The sequence below is a fragment of the Streptopelia decaocto genome, assembly GCF_964273445.1.
Source record: "Streptopelia decaocto genome assembly, chromosome: Z".
In the NCBI taxonomy this organism is placed as follows: Eukaryota; Metazoa; Chordata; class Aves; order Columbiformes; family Columbidae; genus Streptopelia; species Streptopelia decaocto.
In genome coordinates, this window is record NC_138657.1 from 61,120,155 (window position 1) to 61,132,715 (window position 12,561).

The 12,561-nt window shown below is 35.8% G+C and overlaps 1 protein-coding gene across 2 annotated transcripts in view; it reads right to left on the reverse strand.

The window, feature by feature from the left end:
* Nucleotides 1-12,561, reverse strand: part of WDR70 (WD repeat domain 70) — a 128,581-nt gene that overhangs the window by 90,938 nt on the left and 25,082 nt on the right. For both annotated transcript variants that reach the window (XM_082074887.1, XM_082074886.1), the window contains exons 6-7: nt 3,645-3,704; nt 346-479 (exon numbers count right to left, since the gene is read on the reverse strand). In XM_082074887.1, the coding sequence (XP_081931013.1) occupies nt 346-479; nt 3,645-3,704 (194 nt within the window). The remainder of the gene's footprint in view (nt 1-345; nt 480-3,644; nt 3,705-12,561) is intronic.

The following is a 12,561-nucleotide window of genomic DNA, read 5'->3' on the forward strand; positions in this document are numbered from 1 at the left end:
GCAATGCAAAGGACCAGTGCTTCCAGAAACAGCGATTTAATGAAAATTAGATACCTCCCCCTCAGAAATATTGGCAGTGACTACAGGGGCTCTTGACAAAGGGGTTAACTGTTTTAACTTTGTTCTCTTCTTCATTAATTTTATATAAGCAGACTACATAGTAGTTTCTAAAAGTAGAAAAAAATGCAAGTTGTTGGAACACACATGAAAAGACATAAGCAGGTAAGTTTTCAGGTTCACATTCCACGTACCACAAAAAGCACAATGGGATACAAGCTAACTTACAAGGCTTTTGAGCTTAACACAGGCATAGTCTTAGGTGAAAAAGGCAGTCTTTGTACTTACCATTCACAAGGCTGGAGTGACCGAAAAGCTTGGAGAGAGGCATCCATTCCAGCAAAATCCCAAAATTTAACATCATAGTCATAACCACCAGTTATCAAACGGGCACCCGAAGGATCCAACCCCAAAGCAGAAACCTACACAAAGGAAAAAAAAAAAATTAGAATTACTCAAAATTATACCCAACCTGAAATGTTAAAATGACTGAAAAAGTTTACATGAGATGATAAAACTCATATTGAATTCATGCTTAGGTTTTAAAACCTACAACACAATTTAACCTCTATTGGGCATTTTAAGTTAGGCAGACCATGGGTAAAACCTCGACTCTAACCAGAGGACGACTTTCAACCATTGGACAAAAAGCTGGGTCATCCCACACATAAGACAGATAATCATCAGATTCAGAAACCCTTTCATAACAAGGAAGACAGTCTTCAACACAAGAAAATAAAGTGATGATGATAATAATTACAATTATTATTGTTACTGTCATTATTGTTTCTTCTAGAAAATGCTTGTAAATGGATTTGAAGAGATATGCCATAAAATTCAGAAGGAAAAGAAAAATAATCTTATACTCTACCACGAGCATTCCGACTTATGAGAAAATTGGGGGCGGGGACCGAGGCAGGAACAACCAAAGGAAAAAAAAAGTATACACAATAAATAATAACAGCTTTCATTTCTGAGTGAAAGATAACACCTGAGAATAGTGTTATGGCTATAGGCTAGCAATGCTGACCTTCTTAGGAACAAGAAAGAGAAAAAAAACCCCAGCAACAGGTCAATTACTTTCAGACACCTAAACCTATATTAAAAATTCCACATATTGATGTATAAAAACTACAATAACTTGCATATAAGGATACTCATCTGTATCTTCAAATGTATACATGAAAAGTAGTGACAGCCATTATGACTTAATGCAGACACTTAGAAGCACCATCAAAAAAACCTCATCTCAAAGATATGTTAGTCTACTACCACACTTTTTTTCAAGCTTTAGTATATACAGTGTGTTATCGAGACTTTTAAAACTTATGTAAACTGTTGAATATTTCCCACATAAAGCATTGTTTAAAAAACTGAATTTAGCATGAGGTATTCCCTTTTCCCCATCCATTTCAAAAAATAACCTAGAGAAAATACATGTTTCAATAAAAACACCAGTTATGAATGGAATTTATTCTTTAAGACAGGCAATCTGTTTTGCTACAAACCAAGTTTCCTTACATGAAAGAGTATGGGCTTCTTTCGAGTTTTTCCACTTTCACATAGAAAATATTCAAACAGGCATTCCTCAGTTTATGAAAGGCTAGTCATCTTCACAGTATCTTCTCCTCATCATGCTCCTCATGCTGGTATCTCACTGTATTTCAAACATCCAGTGCCATCATATAGCCAACAGTTTGAAAAAAGTACTTTCAGGAAAACCAAGATGTTGCAGAAATGATGCTATTTTTCACCAGGCAACTGATTCCTCCTTAATCTAACTATCCTGCTTTATTTTAGAAGCATTCACTTGCACAAATCTCATCTTTTAGAGAAGGTCTAAAACCTCATTCTTCTAAAGAATATAAAGAATCATCAGATATCCTAACCCAGGGACCTCCATAAAATTTAATTTACAGAGTTTCTAATGGAGTCGACATTTTTCTTTTTACTTCCCTAAGTCACATTTAAGTGTACTGCTGTGTGCTATCCCTAAGAATGAATTAAACTCCACTTACTGATTATGGCACTGTGACATATTTGATTTTCAAATGAAACAGACACAACCTCTTAGGTGTTCCCAAAAAAATGCCCCTTTTACCATTTAAACACAAATTTTGAAGCCCATTCACATCACTCATGATTCCTAACATGTAGGAAAACTGGGCATCTCCAGAATAATAATGCATTCAAGTAACAAACTCAAGTGTTCTACTCTATGGTAACTACAGTAGGAAGGAGCAGCTATGAGCTGCTAGAAAGCACACTGCTCAGAATACCTCTAATGTTGTATGCTTTCTCATACCTATGTATCAAAAGTATCAGGAGAAAAAAAAATATGTGTATATCCCTGAAGTTTCCTTGGGAATAGTAATACCCATTACACTGTACAAGCAAGGCAACTGGGAAATTAATCAGGTTTCTGGAAAGATTCTCCAGCTTGAGAAATCTTTTCTGAGACTTTTCAGCTGCCCAGGAATAGAGTCATCAGCAAACTCACATTCATTAGATTGAAGGCCAATGACCCAGCTCCCTCAGCCTTTCTTCATAAGGGAGATGCTCCACTCCCTTAATCATCTTTGTTGCCCTATGCTGGACCCTCTCCAGCAGTTCCCTGTCCTTCTGGAACTGAGGGGCCCAGAACTGGACACAATATTCCAGATGGGGTCTCATCAGGGTGGAGTAGGGGGGAAGGAGAACCTCTCTCGATCTACTAACCATCCCCCTTCTAATACACCCCAGGATGCCGTTGGCCTTCCTGGCCACAAGGGCACAGTGCTGGCTCATGGTCATCCTGTTGTCCACTGGGACCCCCAGGTCCCTTTCCCCTACACTGCTCTCTAATATGTAATTTCCCAACCTATACTGGAACCTGGGGTTGTTCCTGCCCAGATGCAGGACTCTACACTTTCCCTTGTTAAATTTCATATACTGTACTATATGATATGACACTCAGTGTATAAGTTGGGGAAGAAGAAGGAAGGGGGGACTTTGGGAGTGATGGCATTTCTTTTCCCAAATAACCGTTACGTGTGATGGAAACCGGCTTTCCTTGAGATGGCTGAATGCCTGCCTGCTGACAGAAGTAGTGACTGAATTCCTTGTTTTGCTTTGTTTGTGTGCGTAGGTTTTGCTTTACTTATGAAATTGTCTTTGCCTCAACCCATGAGTTTTCTCACTTTTACTCTTCTGAGTCCCTCCCTCAACCCACTGCGGGGGAGTGGTGTTTAGTTGCTGGCTGGGGTTAAACCATGACACCAGTCAAAGAAAGGGCTAGATTAGACCTATGTTGAAATTGGGAAGGCCTAGCCTAGAAGAGGGACTCTATCAATTGCAGAGAGTATATTTAACAAAGGAAGAAGAAAATGAGGCTACAATTGCGTCAAATGGAGCCATGTTTGGGTTATTACAAGAAAGCAAAGAGGTTTAAAACATGTTTTCAATCGCTTTAAGAGAAGAGTTAGACTAAAACAACAAATTAAGAAAAATAATTAGCTTCTTGAACTTCAGCTGACAATAAGTCTTTGTTAACTTATTTCATAGACTGGCTCAGTTCTAGAAAAAACAAGAAATGTATTATCACTTACTGTTTTTGTCCCATGTTGGAGTGTAATTTCATGAGAATCTGGAATTTTCTTGACAGGGTTCTGTTAAAAAAAAAATTAAAATCCACATCTGTGAAAACAGTGCTTTGACCAAAAAAAAAAACATCCAACCAAACAAAAACCCCAACACTGCAATATATATGAAAGTAAGAAAGTTTCGCTAAAGCCAGCCACCATAGCCTGAGGAAGAGAAAGCAGGAGGAAATCAGAAACAAGAGATTGTTTCCAGATCTTTATTTTCATGGTATAGCCCTAAAAATATGAGGAATAACTGTTAAAAAAAAAAAAAAAAAAAAAAAAAAGTACTATCTCAATGAAGAACTAAAACTAGAAATATTTCCTATTTTTTCTCTTTAGAAAACATGAAAATCCTCTTTGGTTCTTAATCACCTATATCTAACAATCTTGATTTGTGATTTAGTCAATCCATCATTATTATACAATAATGTACCATAATAATTCAAATAAAAGGACTCTATGAAGTTAACAAAATTAATTAAAAAATCTAGAAATTCATTACAGGAGCTAAGTAGTCTATATGGTTTATTAAGATCATGGACTGGCTTCCCACTTCCACTTGTGCCACTATCCATAGCTCTCATGTGTCTTCACAACTGCCACTTCAAAGGCAGCCATAACATAGTCAGGGAATTTAATTTAACAGCAACATACTGCTCAAAGATAGTGACAGTTAAAAACATCTAACACATCTCACTAACATCTGTAACACAAATATGAAAAAAGTTAATTTACACAGACAGAAGTGTACTGAAAGTCCTCAGGTGATTGCAAGGTTCTACAAAGGTCATTTCAATCATTATTCTTAAAACGTTCATATGTCTGGTACCACTTAAGTTTCCTAAAACAAACAAAATCTATCATTTTGATGCCCAACAGCTTTGTTATAATTTTATGTTGCCAAAGTCCGATTTTAAAATAGTTTTTAAGCACACTTTATTTATTATATATCTTTCCTTACTCATTTCTGCTAATTCCTTCCCTTTTTTCATGCTTGCCACAGAAAGCCTCTATAGCATCCAGGTGATTTCCTTTATTTAATCCTGCAGTTCCACAAGTTTTCATTATCTTTGGTTTAGCTAAACCTACCCCTCTTCTAACTTCTTGCCACTAACAACAGCTCTGAATCCCAAAACAACTGTATAATTTCTTTCCCTTTTCACACACACATCTATATACAGAGATAAACCAGCAGAAGACTCATGCCATCTGTTTTTGAATTCACAGCATAAGCACATCTTCGATAGTCACTGGTGTCTGAAGGGGAACTTGAGTATTTGCGAGCGGCGGAGGAACGATCCAAAACGACTCAGTGTGAGTGATAACGCATTGGTCCCTTTATTGCCGTCAATGACACATATTTATACAGGTTACAGTAATTATGCATACTTGTCACCTGCTGATTGGCTTAGATCGGAAGGTTACATTTACATGACCCTCCTACCTGTGGAGTTTCGCGCCCCCTCAGCTTGTTTACAATACTTGTCAAGGTCACAGTGTCCTTGCCATTTCTCCTAATGATCCGTAGTTTCCACTGAGGCCTATTGAGGCACTGAGGCCTAGTTATGCTAAACTCCTAAAACATGTCAAACCGCCAACTTATCAGAACAGAACTCTTATTAGAACAAACTCTTATTAGAACAAACTCTTATTAGAACAAACTCTTATTAGAACAAACTCTGATCGTGCAACTGCTCCATGGATTCATGTCCTTTATCTTTAAGCCATTCCCCAACAAGTATTAGCATGGAAATCATTCATGTAACTGAGTAAAAACAACAACAACAAAAAAACTATATATGGGACTGCGGTCCATGCTAAGTCTGAAAAGGTAACAGTAAAGGTTTACTAATAGCTACATGTGACATTATGAAAGGTATAGCCCACATGGCTTTAGGAGACACTTCCACAGACTCAGTAGTTTAAACGGGGAGAAGCAGGTGTAACTAAAAATTCCCAAGTGATGCTGTGATTATGAAAATGAGTTCAGTGTTTAATTGACACTATAAAGCACCTGAGCAAAAGTATAATTATAATATTAAATGAGTTTTCTGTGCCTCCTTATTCCCTGTGCTATAAATTGGTATTTGCTCTTTTCAGGATGCAAAAAACTGTTTAACAGCCACTGTCTCTACTTGTCATCTAACTACATTCCATAAAAATCGAAGTATTAAAAGGAAACAAATAGCTTCCAAGATCCATACTGCTATTACTCACAACGAAAAATGTACCACATCAAAGGTTTTCACAGGAACCATCCATTGTTGGAAGGAGAAAAGGCATTTTGGTCATTCTATCTTAATAACAGAAAGGATGCTTATTTTGTATTATAACCCACTTACTGGAATATTATAATTAGAATATATATATTGTTCATTTCATATACCTTAACCACAAAGGTAAGTATAGTCAGTCTATACTGAGTCAGCATGAATTTAATTTTGAGAAAGTATCTTAAATACTTTGAGTTCTTTCAATAATTCAAACAAACAGCAAATTATTAATAAACAAAATATTGCAGGTAAAACTTATTTAATTTCAATTGCTAGCTCCTCCAGGTGACAATAATCAAATCCCTCTTTTAACGATAAAACTGAACCACTCACATAAAAACATCTTTGCTTTACAGTACACTCATGTTGAACACTGCTCTGGCTATTTATCTTTAAGGGAGAACAACAGATAGGAACACATTCTGTCACCTGATAAATCAAACTGCCTGAGTCTGAAAGTTGGACATTTGCTGAGTGCTAGCGGTGCTACACTTTGCAGCGTCCAAGGGATGCCTGGCAGTTAAATTTAACTATTTGGACTATTCAAAACAAAAAATTAAGATAACAACGTCCAGGAACATGTCTTGGCATAACACCTTCAAATCAGCAAAACATTTACAAAAAAACAAGGTGGCTTATTCTATTTTAGTAACTGTGAACTTCCTAAATGACTGAGAATGCTATAAATATCTCTAAAGTGCTACAACAAATGGCTATATGTGCACACAAAAATCAGATGCAGCTACCATTTTTCCAGTTATTATATTCCAAATAATAAGTAATGCTATACAATGATTTTTTCACACTCTCAAAAGAAAATATAATTAATACATTTTATGCTGATTTGAACATCAGAATGCCATGTACCCTGGAATATTACTTTAAGTCTGAAAAAATGAAAACTTAAAAGTTTGCCCCAAGGTTTTTTTTACCTACACTAAAAGTTTATTTTATGTATACTTCCAGGTCTTCCAGCTGTTGCTTGGATTTCAGCTGTTAAGTTTACACAAACTGATTTTAATATTTCAACAAGGCTGTTATGTAAAATTTGTATTTTAACCAAAACTTGATGAGATGAAATTTTTAGCTGATTTTTTTTCTCCTTTTTTCTTTTTAACCATATCAGGAAAAGACAGCCTATTATATTTTCCATGAAGGAAAACAGTTTTGGTGTTGACATATCTCCAAATATTTTTATTAAAAAAAAAGTCAATTCCCTGGTTTACATAAGATTAATATATATTAAATCTGTGCAACAGTGTACTCTAGGAGTTCACAGTTTTTGTAAAAAAAAAGTCTTACCTTTTAAATAATTTCTGCAAAGGGACACTGCAAGTCAGGCATCACATCTGCAGTTTGCAGTTACATTTTTTCGGGGAATTCCTGTCTATTGAGCTCCTGTGCCTGACACCACTTCTACTCATTGCACCACTGTCCCTAAATACTGTTGATTCTCTTTTTCTTGTTCCTTATGGGAGCTTCCTTATCCTCGAGCAATACTCAGAATATATACCACTAGAAACCACAGGCTGAAACTAGACCAGAGTCTCCAAGATCTCTTAAGAAAAGTCAAAGAAAAAAACAGAAAATCAAATAAACCAATGATGCAGGTCAAACCAGACAATTGAGAGAACGGACACAAAAGGGAAAAATTAGTTAAAAACTAGATTACTGCATCCTACAAGACATCCTCCAATGTCCTTGAGATTGTAAGTATGGGCAATAACAATCATTGGGATTTGGCAGATGACAGAGGGATAAAGCAGGTTGGTATTTTTATGATATATTAAACATTTGGCTTGCAGAGAATATTAAGTCCTACAGAAGTAATAAGAATCCACTAAACGGTATCACAGAAAGGAATTGACAATTAAAAATACTGTGACCTTTACTATCTACTAGCCTTTCTAACAGATTGACCATCCAAAAGCCATTTTAGAATGACTTTAGAATGCCCATTAGATTATGTCCACAGGCTTAAATGGATAAAAGCAAGGACTATGAAAAACAAAATGTGTATTCCACAATTCTTCTGATCTCACATAAACACTAACTGCAAACTGCAATTGATGAAAAATAAATTCATCTGCTAGAATCCATCCTCCCCCCTTAAAAATACCCCTACAACTTAGAATACAGGTCATCAAATGACTCAGCTTTCCATGGTGCAAACAGAGAAGCACAGAATTATGCATTTACACCTAAAAATACCTCTGCTGCTCTGTTTGCAGAGGTTTATCTTTCACTAAATGGAAACTATGCTGTGTGAAAGAAATTTGCAAGCTATGGGTGATCTTTCACACATCAGTCACCTAAATGGGAACCTTTCTGGGCACCCACAAGACTACAATTTACCAGAGGAAACAATAGTTTGTTTGTTTGTTTGTTTTTTCTCTGTGTTTGCAATTGTCCTTAGATTTCAGTATAGATTATGTTGCCTTCAAGGATTTCAAGATCTTTTGTGGCCCTGGAAGAAAATACAACTTTACTTTTCTGGATGCCTCCTGTGTTCTTACAGCTCTCCAAAACTCTGACTTGCTGGAGGCTTGGAGAGACTTCTCATTTATGGGAGCAGCGCTGCGGTACAGCATGGAAAAACAACATGCAAAACTGCAACTGGCTAAACTGAAAGTGAGCACTTCCCCGTCATGAGCAGGAGAAGAGGTTAAAGTTGGCTTGGCTACTACTTACTTTAAATACCTTAAGTACTATACTAAAAAAAATCCCTTCTGTGGGAATTGTAAACACACACCCTGCTTTTTGGGAGTCTGATTTGGTACACTTCACATGCCAAATGCTGCTTTTTCATGGGCAGGAGCGAAGAGAAGGACAAAAATCTACACTGTATAGAGATTTCTCAATTTCTGATGAAACTGTGGGTTTCACAAAACGAATTCAACAGAGGTGGTCTGGCACCGATGATTGCTGCCTCACTAGAATATAGATGGAATAACTGGGTTCCTAATGGACAGCAGGAACAGCTCATTGAAGTGAGAGGTGGGCAAAAAATCCCAGCATCAAATGGAATGGAATTACCTTTATCTACTAAAAGTAACTGCAGCAATTCAAACTTCCAAATGAAGGACTTATTGCAGAAAACCAGTTTTGACAGATACTGTACCTGTGTAAGTGAATAAAATCAAGAATAAAATCAAGAACTATTCTAGTGGTGATGTACAGACAGAAGAGAATCATGTTCCATCCCTCAATGTTGAGTCTGCGAAGTGTAGAGGGGAATATTTCACAGGTCTGGAAGAAAACATGCCCCATCCTTCTTATCAGACTAGAAAAATGTTTTAAGCTATTAAGCACTCAGCTGAATTTTCCATGACATCAGTGAAAGCTGAAGAGTTTTAATATTTTTTTTTTCTGTAGCTTTTAAAACTTGTTTTGCAAATACACACACACTGATGTTCATGTTTTGTTCCACAAGCTACTCCTCATGCACTGATTAAAACCATAATACCTGTAAAATTCCAAGTCACAATTTTTCATTATTTTTCTCTATAACTCAAACTGAAAATAAACAACTAAGATACACACTAAGGTTGCACAAGTGTACACTCAAGAGAAAGATGGTGCATGAAAAACCACAGCATCAGAGATGGGCAAGATGCTATTTTACAGCAACAGAAAAACAGAAATGTTTCTGGTTTTATACAAGTACATTACCCACAAACTTGCATGCAGAAGGAAGCATCCATATTCGAAAGGGCTTTTCAACAACTTTTAATTTCCTCTGTTTTAGTTGTTAAGAGATGACAGATGTATTCTGTTGCATACTTGCAGATTAAACTCAGTTTGGCCCAGATTCATTTAGTCTGAGCTTCTGAATGTGATGCATCTAAACATGGAAAACACTTACTTCAGACTTCCTACACAGCCTTCAAAAAGAGACAGATAACTCCAGAAGAAGTATCAGTGTATTAAAAAATTTAATCATCTGGAGACTTCTCTTCCTGAATTATTTGGGGAGTGCAATGCAGCTAAATTCCTAACAAAGGTGCCTTGATTAGTTTGGATGAAACAGGGCCTATGAGTGTGTATTATCTGAAATTTTGGCCCAAAAAACATAACGGAAAATATTATAGAAAACAGGAGGACAGATGCAAACACTGATATGAATCATCTTGGTTGATATTCCCATGAAACACCTACAGTATCTGTTACTCATGGAAAAACATAGCTAACTCGTAAATCCATAACAAATGCAGAAAAACCTTCAAAATTAACAGAAATACTGGAAGAGCCCTATGAAAAGGTATCTCTCCCACTCAAAACAACACATAACTTCTAAGCATGGGAAGACTAAGGAAAAGTTATTTTCTTTAGTGAGCTAAAATGCATTACTCCAGGGTGCATTCAAGAATTAAGGAGGTGCTTAAGTAGATGAACTTCCTTTTGAATGCCTACAGGAAGTAAATTTATTTATTAAATATGGAAACAGTACTGTGGCTAGCTTCTCTCAACATCATCTAATTCACAGTCCCATGAAACTGTTTCTTATGATCTGAACCAGAGTGTTTTGTGAGGTTTAACCAGCAAGGGAAAAGACCTTAGATTAAATCTTCATTCCCACACATGACTGACTGAAAACAATAAATTTGTAATGTTATTATAGGTCAGATACAACATATTTTATTAGATGATGGGTCAAATGGTAATTCAGAGACTGTTACCAGACACAACAGGTAACATTAATTAGATCTCCTTCCTTTTGTGCCACTTACTTGCATATCCCCTTCTGAAAAGACTCCAATGGCTTAACAATTTAGAAAAGGTTCTGCAATCAGCATCTCAGCACAGTTTGCAAGTATCTTTTTTAGATATAAACATCATATTTCTAAAGTACAGCAAAAAGCCTGCCTGATCTGCCTCCTCGGAGACAGGTTTAGATAGATTTCAGGAGGTTACTATTTTTCACCTAGATTCTAAAATCTCATTCAGATAATTTCTAAATTTATAAGAAGCCCTTAATTTATGATGTAATAGTTTATATTAAAATTTATGACCTGGGAATTGTTCTCACAATGTATACCAAAGAAATTCTCTTGAGCCTTTTCTAAAGCAACTTGTAATCACTGATAAACTGATTTACATCTAAAATTGCCTGTGGACCCTCAAGTTTCCTTTGCAGTTTCTGGGAGACTAATTTACTGAAGCTGAGTGTTCTGGTAATATGTCAGATCTGTTACATTCTGCTTACATAACGACCTACCTATTTCATCTTTATCATCTCATTTTCAAATGCATATAAATACTTCATATTTCTTAAAATAGTATGCACAACTGCCACATACCACCAGAAAGTACCCATGTTCAGTCAAGAATGAAAAAATCACTAGCATTTTCAGTCAGATATATCCTTTATTAACATTATTCTTTAGAGTGAACCTTCTGCTCTTTGGAGTTTTAGTGCCAAATGCTTAGTTCAGCTGCAAACATACATGAAAGCATAAGTGAAGTCTTTCACATCCAGCTTGATAAGAATTTCCATACCAGAGAGATTCCATGTGAGATCTCCACCACAAGGAATATGCCCTAAAACACACACATGAAAGAATCCAAGAGCACAGCATAGGATGCAGGACCAGACTGAAGCTAAGTTTTGTTAACGCATGAAATTTTTCAGCTTGTTAGCAAGCTTACTTAATTATTTACATTAAACTTGCTCTGAAACACCTTTTATCTAAATTATACAGACAATTTACCATCATCACCTTTTGGCAAACCTTAGGGAAAAAAAATGTGTGAAGTTCTTTCACTTGAAACTTCTTTCACTAGAAACTTCTTTCACTATGAAAAGTAAGGTTACGCTAAGAATTCCAGAAGCAGTATCCTGCCTTTTAATAATTAGAACACTTTTAGATGTTTTCAATTCATTAAAATAGCCTGAGTATTCTCCAGATTTACTTAGTCTTAAAATTATTTAAGAAGTATTTTAGACATTAAAAGCCATTCTTGGAAAAAGTTTAACATTTTTTGCAAAAAAATGCCTCTCAGCTCTATATTTTAACAGTCAGTGATACTATTAAGCTTTTGTAATTCATGCAGATAAAGGCAGTTTCAGCTACACATATTTCCATGACAGTACATTAAAATAACATATGTGGTAGAATATTAATACTGTTTCTTTTGCAAGTTTCATAAGCAGTGGAATTAATTCCATCAGTAGCACCAGACTCTAAATTTTAATTTTGGACTCATTAACACTTAAAAAGTCAATGCAGCCAATAGATTTTCAATATTTGGGACTTCTGTCTAAAACAGACATGGAGATTACTACAATTGAAATACAATGCAGTTTTACTCTTATCCAAAAAGAGCCTGATGTTCACTTTAAGTCTTCTGATGGCCATATTAGCATAGAATTTCCTAAGCATCAAGGCAATACAAACAAGAAACTTTATACAGCAACCTCAGTAGTGAGCCATCTCTCTTAAATTACACATGGTTTAATGATCAAAATTAAAACAATACAACACTGGTACTGGCATAGACCAATCCTCAGCCTTTGACTCTGTGTAGTTTATTTTATTCCTGCATACCCCAGTTTCCTCATCTGAAAATTTGAATAAATAATATCTATCATACGGAATCTGATACAA